General features: G+C 46.1%; 1 protein-coding gene across 6 annotated transcripts in view; it reads left to right on the top strand.

The window, feature by feature from the left end:
• trrap (transformation/transcription domain-associated protein) overlaps window positions 1–17,007 on the top strand; it is an 84,884-nt gene that overhangs the window by 17,832 nt on the left and 50,045 nt on the right. For 4 of the 6 annotated variants that reach the window (XM_020460934.2, XM_031804673.1, XM_031804672.1 and 1 more), the window contains exons 22-45: window positions 98–297; window positions 504–721; window positions 936–1,133; window positions 1,280–1,540; window positions 1,991–2,152; window positions 2,385–2,481; window positions 2,716–2,837; window positions 3,680–3,850; window positions 3,978–4,046; window positions 4,781–4,801; window positions 5,399–5,518; window positions 5,712–5,831; window positions 6,064–6,228; window positions 8,658–8,839; window positions 9,040–9,238; window positions 11,004–11,132; window positions 11,809–12,075; window positions 12,351–12,557; window positions 13,313–13,471; window positions 13,585–13,752; window positions 13,933–14,043; window positions 14,932–15,078; window positions 15,998–16,211; window positions 16,348–16,476. In XM_020460934.2, the coding sequence (XP_020316523.1) occupies window positions 98–297; window positions 504–721; window positions 936–1,133; window positions 1,280–1,540; window positions 1,991–2,152; window positions 2,385–2,481; window positions 2,716–2,837; window positions 3,680–3,850; window positions 3,978–4,046; window positions 4,781–4,801; window positions 5,399–5,518; window positions 5,712–5,831; window positions 6,064–6,228; window positions 8,658–8,839; window positions 9,040–9,238; window positions 11,004–11,132; window positions 11,809–12,075; window positions 12,351–12,557; window positions 13,313–13,471; window positions 13,585–13,752; window positions 13,933–14,043; window positions 14,932–15,078; window positions 15,998–16,211; window positions 16,348–16,476 (3,836 nt within the window). The remainder of the gene's footprint in view (window positions 1–97; window positions 298–503; window positions 722–935; window positions 1,134–1,279; window positions 1,541–1,990; window positions 2,153–2,384; window positions 2,482–2,715; window positions 2,838–3,679; window positions 3,851–3,977; window positions 4,047–4,780; window positions 4,802–5,398; window positions 5,519–5,711; window positions 5,832–6,063; window positions 6,229–8,657; window positions 8,840–9,039; window positions 9,239–11,003; window positions 11,133–11,808; window positions 12,076–12,350; window positions 12,558–13,312; window positions 13,472–13,584; window positions 13,753–13,932; window positions 14,044–14,931; window positions 15,079–15,997; window positions 16,212–16,347; window positions 16,477–17,007) is intronic. The other 2 variants (XM_031804676.1, XM_031804674.1) reach the window with 1 other exon arrangement.

Raw genomic sequence — 17,007 nt, 5'->3', positions numbered from 1 at the left:
TGAGGAAAATGTTAATGGGAGTGTTTTGTCCTTTGCTTTTGTCTATTGAATGTCCTATGGCGGCATGTTCATTTAGTGTGTTTTGCGGTGTGTCCAGTTTCACAGAGAAGTGGATCCCTAGTGTGATCATCTCCCACCGCTACAAGGCCCAGGACACGCCGGCCCGCAGGACTTTTGAACAGGCACTGACCGGTGCATTCATGTCTGCTGTCATTAAGGACCTCCGCCCCAGCGCTCTGCCCTTTGTGGCCAGCCTCATCAGACACTACACCATGGTGGCCGTCGCTCAGCAGTGTGGTGAGAGAATTAATCTTTCTCGTCCTGTGTTTTTGTACCACTTGCATTTTGGACTTGACCGTCTCTCCACCCTTCTTCTTTTCTCTCATTTGGCTGGAAGCTCTCCAGCTCTTTGTCTCTCTCCTTCGGTATCTCATTCTCTCACTATTTTCCCCTCCTTTTTCTATGCTCCTCATGGTTGTTGTGTTGGTCTCCCCCACCCCCAGGTCCGTTCTTGCTGCAGTGCTACCAGTTGGGCAGCCAGCCCAACACAGCTATGTTCCACAGTGAGGAGAACGGTTCTAAGGGCATGGATCCGCTGGTTCTGATCGACGCCATCGCCATCTGCATGGCCTACGAGGAAAAGGAGCTGTGTAAAATAGGAGAGGTGGCTCTGGCTGTTATCTTCGACGTAGCCTCCATCATCCTGGGGTCCAAGGAGAGGGTGAGAGAAAGGGGGCTTGGGGGTTTACCAGTGGGATTGCATCACTTTAATGCTTGTTGGTGGTGATTTCTAAAAATGGATATGTTTTAAGTAGGATGTGAAGTCTTGATTACTGTAATTGTTTTCAATTTTGTCTGTGAATAAGTGCTTGCGATGAGTTCATTCTGCTAATCTTTCTATCCCCCCTCATCTCCCTTCTCGTCTCCGTCCCCAGGCGTGCCAGCTGCCTCTGTTCTCCTACATCGTGGAGCGTCTGTGTGCATGCTGCTATGAGCAGGCCTGGTACGCCAAGCTGGGCGGGGTGGTGTCCATTAAGTTCCTGATGGAGAGACTACCTCTCATCTGGGTCTTGCAGAACCAACTCACCTTCCTCAAGGCTCTGCTCTTCGTCATGATGGACCTCACTGGAGAGGTACAGTTACCTGTGTTAACCAACTGTTGCAGACACTAGTTGTCTGATGTGTGTTGACACACAGGGTTAAAACAATCAAATCAAAGAAAAATGTGTTTACGGGGAGGGTAAAAACAATAGTTAAATATATCACGTTTAACCTCCAGGTGTCTAATGGTGCAGTAGCCATGGCCAAGACCACTCTGGAGCAGCTCCTGGTTCGTTGTGCCACCCCTCTGAAGGATGAGGAGAAGACTGAGGAGCTGCTGGCTGCTCAGGACAAGTCCTTCCACATGGTCACCCATGACCTGGTGAGAGAGGTCACCTCCCCCAACTCCACAGTCAGGAAGCAGGCCATGCACTCCCTGCAGGTGCTAGCTCAGGTCACCGGGAAGAGTGTCACCATCATCATGGAGCCGCACAAAGAGGTGGGTCTAAGATGCCGTACCAGGGTTTTGTGGCACATTTTGTATTTATTATGGATCCTCATTAGCTGCTGCCAAGGCTACTCTTCCTGGGGTCCGGCAGAATTAAGGCAGTTATACAATTTAAAAAAACATTACAATACTTTAATTATAGAATTCACCATGTACTGTGTGTCATCAGGCCTCTACTCTACTACCAAATATCTACAACACAAAATCCATGTGTACGTTTGCGTATGTTATCGTGTGTATGTATGCATTCACCATCATAGAAATTGAATGGGTAAAACAGGATTTTTCATAGCTCATAAATTGGTGACTGTTAGGCAGTGGTAGATATGGTCCTTGCTCTAGACATGCTACAGATATTGGGACAAAGGTCCAGGTGTTACAGAACGTGACCCAAGAAGCACCTGTTGATCTATAACCTGTTATAACCCCTCCCACCCACAGGTGTTACAGGACATGATTCCCCCTAAGAAACACCTGCTGCGTCACCAGCCGGCCAACGCCCAGATCGGCCTGATGGAGGGCAATACCTTCTGCACTACCCTGCAGCCACGCCTCTTTACCATGGACCTCAACGTCATGGAGCACAAGGTCTTCTACACAGAGGTGAGAGGTCATGGGCATAACCATGGCAACGGACTGAAAGGAATAGTTTATCACAAAGTCAAACGTTTATCATAGGTTTTGTTTTAATACCTTAAAAGTGGTCTATCCAATAATTATCACAAACTGTTGAAAACAATTTGCCCTATTGAGTTAACAATGTACTGAGTTGACTCTGTATTTCCATCCCCTATTGATCCGTATTGATTACATTTCTTTCTTGCTCTTTCTCAAGCTGTTGAACCTGTGTGAGGCTGAGGACGCTGCTCTGATGAAACTGCCCTGCTATAAGAGCCTGCCCTCTCTGGTTCCCCTGCGCATCGCTGCCCTTAGTGAGTACATGACAGGAGTCTGAGTACTTACTACACTGAAGGACTCCAAATAATTCTGCCATTCAACATGTAGAACAAACACGTATATCACAATCAATTCGACAAAATGGGAACAACATTCTTTCTAATTCTGCTTTGTTCATCTACTATTCCACAGCATCTCAAAACAAATGTGTTAATCCAACATTTTGTCTTTTATAAAGCAGTAAATTGACAGTTGTTCTGTCTGCATAGATGCCCTGGCAGCTTGTAACTACCTGCCTCAGTCCAGAGAGAAGATCATTGCTGCACTGTTCAAAGCCCTCAACTCTACCAACTCTGAACTGCAGGAGGCAGGAGAGGCCTGTATGAGGAAGGTTAGTATATTACACACGTCCCAGGTAGCCTAGCCGTTAAGAGCCTTGGGCTAGTAACAGAAAGGTCATGGTTCAATTTCCTAAGCCGGCAAGGTGTAACAATCTGCTGTTCTGCCCTTGAGCAAGGCAGTCAGCCCCAACAACTGCTCCTGGGCTGACGATGTGGATTTTAAGGCAGCCCCCCGCACCTCTCTGATTCAGAGGGTTTGGGTTAAATACGGAGGACATATTTTGGTCGAAGGCATTCAGTTGTGCAACTTACTAGGTATCCTCCCTTCCCTTTTTTTATCCTCATCACCTCATTCATCCCTTTCTTATTTCTCTTTCTTGATCCCCTCATTGCACACCTTTTTTCTCCCTCCATCACAAAATCATTGAATTTCTTCTACATGTGCCTCTTCCTCAATGCAACACTGACCTCGAGCCTTCATACCCTCAATCTACCTATCAACACCTTCATCTCTCCTTCCATCCAACAATCATTTCTCCCTCCATTCTCTCCTCTCATTCTCGCCTCCTCTCACGCTGTCTTTCCTGGCCTAACACTAATGAGCGTTGCCAGGGAGCGGTCGATACAGGATGGAGTGTTTGTTCTGAGCAAAGAGGGGAGAATTAATGTGGCTGCCATGCATCATCCCTGTGTGTGTGACTGGCCCTGGCCTTATTGTTGCGGCCTTTCTCTCAGGCACTGGATCATCCAGAGCTGTTTTCCTGGGCTCTTGGGTTGAGAGACAGAAATAAAGTTGGTGAGAATAAGCCATGATTCATGCTGAGAATGACCTGAATTGAAAAATGATTATGGTTAAAGGAATGTATTTTTTTCTCTTTGTTCTGTCTCCCAGTTCCTGGAAGGGGCCACCATCGAGGTGGACCAGATCCACACCCACATGCGCCCTCTGTTGATGATGCTGGGGGACTACCGCAGTCTGACCCTCAACGTGGTCAACCGCCTCACCTCAGTCACACGCCTCTTCCCCAACTCCTTCAACGACAAGTTCTGTGACCAGATGATGGTAAAGAAGGAAGGCTGCTGAGTTTGGGCTAAACATTATTTATTAAGTCGCTATTAACGCATCAAGGAGGTAGTCATCCATTTGAATAAATTAATGATTAAATATCTGATTCATCTCTCTCTCTCAGCAACACCTTAGGAAGTGGATGGAGGTGGTAGTCATAACTCACAAGGGAGGCCAGCGCAGCGATGGCAGTGTGAGTATGAACACATAGGAAGATGACTTAACACACATGCACCCTGACAGCTCCTCAGTGAGGCCTGCTCCAGATGAGAAGTGAGTGGCCATATTACAATCAATGATTAATTAGGCGCCAGCCAGAGCGCAGAGCCAGCAGCCCAGCCACCGTCTCTCCACTCGTTATCTCTGACAGATAACCTTGTAAAGGGGAAGAAGAGGTGTTGCAGGGGGGAGAGATGCACCGTCCACCGTCAGCCTCCGCAGAAATAGCATCCATTATTTCCTGCTTTTCTTTTCTCTTCCTCTCTCTGCGCTCCTCAAACGTAGTGGTAATGAGATGTAAATTGGCCCTCTGTTCGCCTGCCACTACTCTTCTCTTTGAGGGCTGCCACTGACAATGAGGCAGGGACCACCAGGTCAACCGCACAGGAGAACAGGGAGAGAGGGGATGAGGAGGAGGAGGGGGGGGGGGCAGGGAGGGATAAGAGGGATGACGAGGAGAGTGGGGGGGGGTTAAGGAGGGGTAGAGAGTGGATAGAGTGATAAGGAAGAAGCACAACTATACCAGTTTGTTTAACCAATTGTCCTGTTTTTTTCTCCCCTGTTCAGTATGAAAATGTTTGAGATTTCTCAGGTCTTTGCCACTGTCTGAATATTTGCACACACACACTCATTCCACTCCATTCCATCCTTCATGCACACACTGCTTTGCTGACTCTTTCCATTCTCTCCCATTCCGTTCCGGCACAGCCTGCATTGGAGGGCGTTGAGGTGAGACTGGGTCCAATGTTGCCCCCCCCCCCATAGTGTTGTGGTAGTGCTGGTGAATTGTATTGTCTGTTGTGTTTGGTTGCTTAACATTAACCTTACCTGGTGCTATACCGTATCAAAATGTTCTGTGACATTTTATACCAACTCAGTTTATGACCCCATTTTCATTTTAACGTCATATAAGAGTCACTAATAGTAATGTCATAGAGATCAATCATCATTGAAGTCAGCAAGTTGTAGATGGTACTCTCAACCCCTCTCATCCATATTCCAAAACAACCAATCACCACTCCCCAACTAGTGACATCACTTCCTCATCCCCTGAAGCTGTTTTCCCTTAGAAATGCCCTGTCGCGCAGTTCCAAATTGGCCCCTACTCCCTAAGTATTCGTGGAGCTCTAGCCAATCCTCTCAGATCTCAAAAAGTGTCTAGGGATTAGGCCGGACTAAGGGGTCCATTTGGTATTGGGCTAGTGTATCTCTACAGTTAGTGCAAAATCAAGATGTCTGTTCAAGATGTTGGTAAAGATGACTTAATACTATTTTATTTTCTCACCTCCACTTTCCCTCTCTCCCTCTTGTCCTCTCCCTCTCTAGGAGATGAAGATATGTTCGGCCATTATCAACCTGTTCCACCTGATCCCAGCAGCTCCTCAGACTCTGGTCAAACCTCTGCTGGAAGTGGTCATGAAGACCGAGCGGGCCATGCTTATAGAGGTACTAGGCACGTCTCTCGCCTCAATTCTCTCCATCCTTCCACTCCTCTCTCCTTTTCTCTCCCTCTAATCTCTTCATTCCACCTCTCCATCTACCCCTGAATTATAGTTCCCTTCCACTTCTTTTTCAGTCCATTTAAAGAACACTTTTTTAGATTGTCATGGACATGGTTAACTTATTGCCCCCCCCCCAGGCTGGCAGTCCGTTCAGGGAGCCCCTGATCAAGTTCCTGACGCGTCACCCGTCCCAGACCGTAGAGCTGTTCATGATGGAGGCCACACTCAATGACCCACAGTGGAGCCGCATGTTCATGGTGAGACAAATGCCCTCCTGCCTAAGAGCCTCAGGCACATTGTCTCACTACCGGGTTTTAACTGTGTCAAGGAATCCCTGTGTGAAAACAATTGCCAAATACAAGTGCCGTTTTGGCTGCAAACATTTTGCTCTGGGTGTTCTCATTAAGCTGGTTTGCTCTATGGATCTCTGTAAGAAATTAATGTTATATTTCCCATTCTCTTAATCCCCTCTCCACTGTTGTGCTCCAGAGTTTCCTGAAGCATAAAGAAGCCAAGCCCCTGAGGGACGTGCTAGCCTCCAACCCGAGCCGCTTCGCCCCCCTGCTGGTCCCTGCTGGTACCGCAGCCACCGCTAGACCTGGGTCCCCCTCCACCAACACAGCCCGGCTTGACCTGCAGTTCCAGGCCATCAAGGTGAGTGAGGACGCACACAGATGCACAGCTTTGGACACGAGTGCACTCCATTACACGCACACACACACATTCTTTACCCCATGACACTTCATGCTAATCTACTGCTGACAGGCTAGTTTCAGCCATGTTGCTTACGTCTAGGGCTGTTGTGACCGCCGGTGTGGCGGTAATACGATCACGAGTCATGAAGGCAGTCAAATTCCATGTGACCGTTTAGTCACAGTAATTAAGCTTCTCCAAGCTTTGATGCTGCTGCTGGTCATTAGTAGTCTACCAAACTGGGTAACTGCCTGGTACTCAGCACTCTATTGTCCCTCTAGTCACTCTGACATCAATGCAAATGCCTTTGAAAATCTAATCAAACACTTCATGAGCCCATGAGTGCATGTTGGGCACCATTTCAATAGGCTATGCAATTGCTTAAGAAAAAAGAGTGATGGCCTCTACTAAAACATCAGCTTTCTATAGGCTACTATATTTATTTTTCAACTTTCCTAATATTAAGCACATTGCTTATATTTACAAAATGAGTATAGCCTATATGGCTGGCATGAACATTTACCACAGGAAAAGCATCCTCCATTTGCTTTTTAAGTGCATAGCTGACATGTATTTTCCCCCGCTGCCCGTTTCAAGACAGGCGCATGATAATGGTCCATTATAAATCAAAACAAATTTCACACATTTATTATTTACTCTTTGTAAAGACAAGATGAAATCAATAATAGGCTAATATTGTCACCCATCACACTATCACTTGTGAATGATGCCCAGCGCAGGCAAGAAACAATGTATACCTTCATATCATAGTCGCACACCTCATGTAGGTCCCATAGGCCTATATGTTTTGGTAAGGTTTCTATCACAACTACAGTGGCCAAATAACTTCTTTAAATTTAAGCACATTATCCGCTTTATAAGGATTGTAGAGCCTAACTGGCACATATACATATGCAGCACGTGAGTTTCAAGTTGGGTAAGTTCATTTTCACCATAAATGCACCTTTTTTTTATAATAAAAGCATTACATGCATAATCCCATTTCTGGCCACTTTTGATAATGGTGTTTTCCTGCTAATGGAACATTCACACTTATAACCTACTGCTGTGTGCGCATTGCTGCGCTTATGATGTGAAGAAATAAACTATTAGGCTATCAGCATTTTTGGCCAAACGTTCTGATCTGTTGCGTCAGCCACATTGCGTAAAAAAGTTTTTTTGATGCTAGTGGTTGTACTAATTTGGGTCTTTCGCATCCCACAACTGTCCCAGACTATGTTTGGAATATTTATTTCTCGAATAGAATAGGTCGACCTTTGTACTATGGGGGATAGTATGACATAGGCTAGTGCTTTTGCTGTTCGTTATGCCTACTCCTCTTGTTGGCTGAAAAAGTAAATGTGGACAGTTCTTCCAATATCTTCAACATGCACCTCAGAATTGGATAAGGACACGTGCAGTTGCGTCCCCGATGTGTCTGTCTTCACTTGTAGCCTGTGAGAAAGACCAGATCACGTGATGGAGAGCCATGTGAGTGAGATGAGAAGGGCTTTGGAGCGGGAAGCATTTAGGGAGAAGGGCTGCAAACGGCATGGAATTTTGGGGGGGCATTATGGCCATACAAAGGGGATGCTGCCGGGAAATTTGAGGCATTATCAAGTGCTTGTCAAATTGTGAATGAGTGACCGATGAAGTGTGTGTATAGCTTGCGCAAAAAAACTAAGCAGAGCTCATGCCTTTTCAAGCTACTTTTTTCAAATCATCATTAGACTCGCATCATGCAGCCTTACAATGCATTAAACATATAGCCTAACCTTTGTAGAACATTCATTAATACTTACATTAATAACTCTAAATTAAGCATATAGGAATACCTATTTCTTTGTTAACGGCTCAACACAGAATAGCTGCATGTGCGCACTCCTTCAAATCGTTTGGAGAAAATATCCTTTATTTTTTTCAGCTTTGTTCAATTGTATTCTTCATACTATAAAATAATGCCACAGAATATATATAATATCAAATATCTGAGCTAGTGTAGCCCACGGCCATATGGCATAGCCAGAACAGGGCCTAACATAAGGACAACTCAGAGTATGCTATTCTGAAATAGACTACATTTACTTATCATGTTTCTTTAGAGCTGATTTATTGTGAAGTTTAGCATATATTACATGGATTTATTAGACTTTTTAAAATGTATGTTCTTAAGGTCTGCATCAGTGGCTTGTAGGCAATGTGGAGGCCAGGATATGCTAAATGTTTGTTAATTAACTGTGAGACTGACAGTTATTTTCTAGATGATCACCGGCTGATGAAATTTCATCACTGCCCTACTTACACTTATCAAATGTTTTCCAACAGAGTGAATTTGTTATACCTTCTCACACCTGAGTCTACTGTTCTCTCTCCCGTCTTTCACTCCTCAGATTATCAGCATCATAGTAAAGAATGAGGAGGGCTGGTTGGCGGGCCAGCACTCTCTGGTCAGCCAGCTTAGACGGGTCTGGGTCAGCGAGGCCTTCCAGGAACGACACCGCAAAGACAACATGGCCGCCATCAACTGGAAGGAGCCCAAGCTGCTGGCCTACTGCCTGCTCAGCTACTGCAAGTATGTACCTCACACACACGCCATGATAGTGCTGGCTTAATGCCTGCTCAGCTACTGCAAATATGCATCAGTTGCACTACCACTGTCAATATGCATCCTTGACTGTGCAACCTCGAGCTTTCATGTAAATCTTCAGACATTGATGTATGACTTCTACAAAAATCAAAGGATTTGTACTTGTACTCCTTGCCCCCCCCCAGACGAAACTTCAATGAGATCGAGCTGCTGTTCCAGCTGCTGAGGGCGTTCACGGGCCGTTTCCTGTGCAACATGACCTTCCTAAAGGACTACATGGAGGAGGAGATCCCTAAGAACTACAGCATCGCTCACAAACGAGCCCTCTTCTTCCGCTTCGTAGAGTTCAACGACCCACACTTCAACGATGAGCTCAAAGCCAAGGTAACCAACCCATTCTCGCTATCGCACTCTTTCACACACACACACACAGAGATGTATATGGGAACACAGCATCCCCTCAAATGCATTCACTCGCACCCACAAATATATGGTGAAAGACCATTATATTAAAAGCAAAAAATCTGTAATTCAATGGCTATATTCTTCACAAACTCGTGAGTGTTCCCTGCTGAACTGCAGAGTTTTTTAATTTCAGCGGTGCAGCGCCAGTTCTCCCCCTGATGAATTATGCTGCTCATATAGTCATCCTCTTAATTGTTCTCTAGCGAAGAGCAGATGCTGTCTGTGTGTGTGTGTGCTAGTGCTTGAGTGTGTGTTCTTATGCCTGTGTGTGTTTAGAGCTGGGACGATAAACTGATCAACATTGACACGCCAATGACTTATCGCATGCATTTTTCTGATATCGTTCATTACAATAAGTAGTCTGTACTAGAGAACTGTAAAGTTTGACATGAATGAGGTTTGCTAATATGGGTGATTGTTAATGGTACAACTGGTGGCCACAACCATCAAATTACTAGAAGTAGTTGAAAGTGTTATTAACTAAAAAGCTGAAGTGCACATTAATGTTATAAACCTATCGTTCTATTTTTCGTTCTTGCATCAATTCAGGCAATTTATCCAATATGGATGTTTGTCCATATCGCCCATATCTCTACTGTGAATCATAGTCTTAAGCATTTTCCTGAAAACAAGGCTCTATAGGGAGAAAGGGTGTGCTGTGCAATAGCACTAGGCAGATGGGGTCTGGATATTTCACCTTAACTGAGAGAGCAGCCAGGACCTCCACACTCACAGGATGCGTCTCAACTGGCACTCTATTCCCTTTATAGCACACTACTTTTACCAGGGTCCATAGGGCTCTGGTCAAAAGTAGTGCACTATATAGGGAAAATGGTGCTATTTGGGATGCAGAATGGAGGCCTATTCTCATATGGTGAAATATTAGGACCACTGTTGCTAACAAACGGCTGTTCTTTCTAGTAGTCCTCCTCCCCTAGCCTAACATCTGGACGATTTAACATAATGCATATCTCTCACACTCTCTCTCTCTCTGGTTCAGCCACAGGCACTGCCTCTGCTTTAATAGATAATGCTAATGTCTCCGCTAGAGAGAGAGCGAGACACACACGCGCTGTAGAAGGACACTAATCATCTAATGGCAATAAAGTAATGTTGGGCGACGTCTGTATGATTGATATCACAGACACTCTAAATGAATGGGAACATATGAGACCAAATAAGAGAGTGTGGCGCTACGCATTTCCTCTCCCTCTATTATCTGTTCCTGTGTGTGTTAATGGCAGCGTTGGAGCATATGCTGCCACATGATGCCTCTATTAAAATATGTCCTGCCTAGAGGATGATGTATAGGGTGGAGACTAGTTCATTAGGATGGTACCTATAAATGCTCAGTTATTCTGCTGCTGACTGCTTAATCATTCCTTTGTCTTCAATGTCTACCATTGATATATGCTCTTGTTATTGTGAGGAGTTTAAATGATTAAGTTGTACTTTTTATTGATTTATTTTTGATTGAAAGATTTGACTAAGTCGCTCTTGATCAGATTGGTCATTTAGCAGACAATGTAAATGTACATTGTTTTTTAAACAACGTGGAATTTTATTTAACTGACATTCCTGCTCTTATCTCCTCTATAGACCTTTAAAAAAGACCACACCCGTTAGAGAAGTTCTCTTCTTTAAGTGTGGATCTGTTATTACAACCTGTCTCTTTCTGTCCCAGGTGTTGCAGCACATCCTGAATCCAGCGTTCCTATACAGCTTTGAGAAGGGGGAGGGGGAGCAGCTTCTGGGACCGCCCAACCCAGAGGGAGACAACTCCGAGAGCATCACCAGCGTCTTCATCACCAAGGTATAAAAACCAACCAACGCCTCGCCCTCAAGACTCTTCATGGATGGCCTATCCTTTCTCTACACCCCTGTCCTTCTCTCCTCTTTTCATCCCTTTCTCCCTCATCTGTTACATCCATCACTACCTCTTTTTCCTTTTATTCTGATCCTCTCTGATCGTCTTCTCCCTTTCTCCTCTCATCTCTCTTTTCCCTTGCCCATCTTCCTGCTCTCATCCTATTGCCCTCTCTCCTCTCATCACTCTGTCCATCCATCAGAGCAGTGTGTAATGTTCTGGCCTGCCTGGCAGTACTGTCACCGTGGCAACAGTAAAGGTCACGGTTTTGTTTGTCTTGAACACGATCTAATCATAGTCCCTGACTCACTGTCTGACCAACACCAGACCTAGTATGGATCTGATCGTCTGGTTGGGTTTTAAACTCATTTCCTCTCTCCACCTTTCTACATGACAAATTATGCATTTTAAGTCTTTGTGGAAAATGCCACTGCCAAAAAATGCCACTGCCCCCCCAAATCAGATTATATTATATTGTATTTATTTATTAAATTATCAGTTGCTTTAAAAAAATAAAAAATAATATAGAATGTACATATTCTCCTTGCCCTTCTCTCTGTGGGGAGAAATGTCTTGAAGGACAAGAAATATGTAATACATCCATCTTCTCTCTCTCTCATAGGTCCTGGATCCAGAAAAGCAGGCAGACCTCCTAGATTCCCTCCGTATCTACCTGCTCCAGTTCTCTACTCTCCTGGTGGAGCACGCCCCCCACCACATCCACGACAACAACAAGTCCCGGAACAGCAAGCTGCGGCGCCTCATGACCTTCGCCTGGCCATGCCTGCTGCCCAAGGCCTGTGTTGACCCTGCCTGCAAGTACAGTGGCCACCTGCTCCTGGCACACATCATCGCCAAGTTCGCCATCCACAAGAAGATCGTACTGCAGGTTACTTTACTTTTTTTAAATATAGTTGGAATTTTCTGTGAAATAGCTTGTAATTAATATATTGTGGCAGGTTGTTGCCATCGATTATCAGCTCTTCTGTCTTGCCCACATTGATGTGGAGGGCACTTGACCGGCACCATTCTTGGAGGTTGCTGGTGTGTTTTTAGGCTGCATAATCCAATTTACAAAGGATAGCTGCGCATTGATTTATGCCCTCAAAAGTAACGTTTTACATTTGACATGATCACATTTCTTCCACCTGTGTGTGTATCTAGGTGTTCCATAGCCTGCTGAAGGCCCACACTATGGAGGCCAGGGCTATCGTCCGCCAGGCTATGGCCATCTTGACCCCGGCCGTGCCAGCCCGCATGGAGGACGGACACCAGATGCTGACCCACTGGACACGCAAGATCATCGTGGAGGAGGGACACACCGTCCCTCAACTGGTCCATATACTGCACCTTATCGTCCAGCACTTCAGAGTGCGTAACAAACGCTCGCGCACACACACATCCTACCACGCAGGGTGGATTGTTCTGTATAATTCTACTTTATAGAATCTACTAATTCAATGGGTTTCCCCCCCTTGTGCTTCCTACACCCTTCATCATGATCCCAGCCAGCTGTTCAGAACTGTAGACTGACGCCTGGTCAAGTTCATTGTAGATTGATCTGTGGCACTTTGACACACTGCTCTCTGACCGAGACCGCTCATCATCATTACCCTGGAGAGATGAGTCTGTCACGATGGACATGTGCCTAGAGTAGTGTGCATGCGTCTCCATCTGATGATCTCTGACAGTGTAGACTGCACTCGGACAGGAAGCTCATCTCACTCTCTGCAGTGTATATGCATGTAGACAGGGCTTAGCTGTGCTTTCTGTCTGGGGTTGAAGTCCCTGTCACCCATCAGAGATAATCACTCCATCTGAACAGCTCTAATCATCTCTGACAATGCTGACCGCACTCCCAATAGGAGTGTCATAGAGGCACCCTCTTCAGAGCGTTTCTGTCTGTGTGTGCCTCTGTGCTTGACCCTTTGGGGTTTGAGTGTGTTCTCTGGCTAAGTATAGGCCTAATAAGTGTGTGGGCTTTGTCACAGAGTTTAAATCGATGGTATCTAGAGTCCCAAGCATACCTGTGTAGCTTAGATGAACACACACAAGGTATTTCCCCTGTCCCACTGTTTTCTCCCATGTGGTGTCTAACCACGCACCCCAACTCCCCCTGTCCCCAGGTGTACTACCCGGTGCGTCACCACCTGGTGCAGCACATGATCAGTGCCATGCAGCGTCTGGGCTTCACCCCCAGTGTGACTATTGAACAGAGGAAGCTGGCTGTGGACCTGGCTGAGGTTGTCATCAAGTGGGAACTACAGAGGATCAAAGACGCACTGGTACGCGTGCAGACCCATTTAATAGGATAGAACACGTTAATTGTTTCACCTACGATACTCTTCCTTTTACAACTGTAGAAAGTAGATTTTGATATTTGATTCATTTTTCCTAGCCGGAGGCGGAGGGGGCCGACCCAGGTGGTAGTGGAGAGGGGACCAGTGCAGGCGGTACTGGGGGGGTGAAGAGAGGCCTCTCCATGGACTCTGCTGCCGGACAGGACGTCAAGAGGTTCCGTACCGCCACTGGAGCTGTCGCCGCGGTAACACCGCCCAGCACTAGTGTATGTATCAGGAGGGAACAGATTATTTTCTCCAGTCACATGGTCAGGAAATCCTGATGGGTCTAAGTAACAGCTCCACCATGCCTTCTGATTGCCTAGGTGGAATATGCATGTGTTTGGCCTCACCCTGTCCCATGTGTGTGTAGGTGTTTGGCCTCACCCTGTCCCATGTGTGTGTAGGTGTTTGGCCGCAGTACATCCATGCCGGTAACAGAGACTCTCCTCACCAAGCCAGTAGAGAAACAACACACAGACACCGTGGTCAACTTCCTCATCCGCATCGCCTGCCAGGTAACACCTTTGTCATGATCACCTTGCTTACACAGTGCCCCAGGTACCCCCCTGGGTCACTGCGTCACAGTCAGCAGGCCTTGGTAGCAGCAGCAGATGTTCACCCCTGGACTTGCAGAGGGACATGTCCTTGGTTCTGGATCTGTGGGCTTTACCTGAAATAGAACTGGGAAAGAATGTCACCACCTCCTCTGGGCACCATTGTACATAATTGCCATGTGTAGCAGTCTCTGAATGTGCTTCATTTTTACTTATATTACAATTGTCTGACACTGAAACAGCTGCTGCTTTTTCTCCATTTTGTTTCACAAGACCCGGGGACCCTTAATTAACCTCTGTCTATTTTCAATGGAAGACGATAATGATGATTGTTACTTTCCCCAAGAAAAACAAGGTTGCTCAAACAGAAGTGGAACTAACAAAGTCACTGATGAACAAACAAACAGTGGGGTTTTAGGAGGGTTCTGAAATACACTCATGGGAGTGTCCACTGAAAGTTGATTAGCAACAACAACCGGGACCTGACAGACACCCACAATGAGCACGCACTAAGAGCCAAACAAAGGAAAAACCTACACCAAACTTAAAGACAGGAAGCAAACCAAAAGGAGGAGCAAAATGATGTAGACAGGGAAGATCTTTCTAGAAATCAAACAGGGAGAGCCAACTAAAGGTGTTGACCCTCCACATCTCTCTAGGCAACTGGAACACTGGGCTAGCCACTCTTAATTAGCACCTGGGCCAGCACAGGTCAAACACCTTCCCATTAACAAGATGGCAACCAGCACAGGTGTAACGTATACTGACTAACGAGGTGACACCAATCTGTCTAACCTCTAAACATAAATGGAAAAACCTGTACTATGATGATTATGATGTGTCCTCCAGGTCAATGACAGTGCCAACGTGGCGGGGTCTCCAGGTGAGCTCCTGTCCCGTCGCTGTGTAAGCCTGATGAAGACTGCCCTCCGCCCTGACATGTGGCCCAGAGCTGAGCTCAAACTACAGTGGTTTGACAAACTCCTCATGACTGTGGTAAGGCTTCACAGAAATCTCTGCTTCTGGCTTTCTAGTTGTTGATTTTGGTTTCACATTGAGGTTTTACTTCTCTTCCGGTCAAAATTGCTTTATCGTGCCTCCCAGAAATGATTTGTAATAATCACATCATACATGCATCAGCTCAAATCCACCATGTAGAGCTGTGTTTTCAATGAGTGAGTAACTGAAGTATGTTCTTGCCAAGTTTCCTCCTGGGATTTGGCCTTCACTCAGTTGTTTTCCTCAGCTCCTAAGTTTGTCTTCCTATTTTAATTCCTTTGTCCCTTATCACTTCCCTGTCATTATTTGAAGCAGCAGCCTCACTCAGTGTAGGAGAGATAACTAATCCACCCAGACTGACTTGACTGTCCCATCCTCCACTCCTCCTCCCTATTCATAACCTTGTCTTAGGAAGCTTATCTGAGGGCAACCCCAAGTGTCTGACAATGATTGTTTTTCTCTCTGTGGGTCACTGCAGCCCCCCTCAAACCGAGCCCCAACCTTACCTGGGGGGTGGGACTGAACAGTACATGTCCAGCAGTCTTATCCAGACCAATGAACAACGCTGTAAATCAGATTGCCCATCTCATTGTACTGCCATGTCAGTCATTAAAGGGACAGTGGGAGAGGGCATCACACACACCTCTATCTGAAACACACCAGAGACTAGGCCTTATTCTGTTTCTGCAGCGCTGAATCAATACCTTTGAACTTAGACCGAGTACTTAGACCGTATCAACCGAGTCACCTTGTTCATTATTACACATTAGACCAAATGGTCTGCTCCTAATCATCTTTCTATCTCTCTTATCTCCTCCCTCTCTACTAGATGGAGTGAGATTGACAGCACTCCAAAAGGATTGATGTATTACCCTGCACTCACATTCTACTTCTCTCCCTCTCTTCCCTCCTCCAGGAGCAGCCAGCCCAGGCTAACTTCTCTAACATCTGTACTGGCCTGGAGATCCTGTGCTTCCTGCTGACGGTACTCCAGTCCCCAGCCATCCTTACCCACTTCAAGCCCCTCCAGAGGGGCATTGCTGCCTGCATGACCTGTGGCAACACCAAAGTCCTGCGGGCCGTCCACTCCCTGCTATCCAGACTGATGAGCGTATTCCCCACCGAGCCCAGTGAGTCCCAGCTGTATTAGTAGATCCCAGACCGGTGTCTGCTGTGACATACTTTTAGGAGTTTTCCTGTGACCCAAAAAGAATCCGCTGCAGACACGCCTATTTGGGAAACTGCCTTTTTCTGTTCCTCTCCTAGGCACGTCAACTGTGGCGTCTAAGTATGAGGAGTTGGAGTGTCTGTATGCAGCGGTGGGGAAAGTAATCTACGAGGGCCTCACCAACTATGAAAAGGCCACCAGTAGTGCTAACCCAACACAGCTGTTTGGTAAGACACCTACCAGAACCAAGACACACTTTAACTTTCTCTGTCGGTCTCTTATTCTCCCTTGCACTCATTCACTCAATCATTCATGCTCTCGCTCTCTCAGGCGCGCCTGCACACACCATCTCTCCATCCAGTAATTAGAGGAGCAGGTGTCGTTTAAATCTAAAGCAGTGGTCTATGCTGGGTGGGTTAACAGCTCGTTTGGTTAAATGAACGGTGCAGCACAGGTCAGTCAGTCTGTGGAGGTAAAGCCAGATTTTTCTCTTTCACTACTTCTAATATCAGGTTTAAACCTGATGTCAGAAGTTTTTCTGAAAAGCTTATTTTTCATGCATGAGAATAAAGTCTCAATTTACATGGAGGTGGCATTATTTATTTAAGTGGCACACAGTGAGATGGCTATTGGAGAACACTCTAAAGGTAACGCTATTTGATACCGTTTCCCGAAATGGCAAAAGTGGTCAATAACTGCTTTCATACCCTGTCCTCTCCTTGAGGGGTTGTGTTACACACACACTGCTGGTATGATGC

The sequence above is a fragment of the Oncorhynchus kisutch genome, linkage group LG25 (assembly GCF_002021735.2).
Source record: "Oncorhynchus kisutch isolate 150728-3 linkage group LG25, Okis_V2, whole genome shotgun sequence".
Taxonomy (NCBI): Eukaryota; Metazoa; Chordata; class Actinopteri; order Salmoniformes; family Salmonidae; genus Oncorhynchus; species Oncorhynchus kisutch.
The sequence above is the reverse complement of the archived record's forward strand: the minus strand, read 5'-3'. Positions and strand labels throughout refer to the sequence as shown.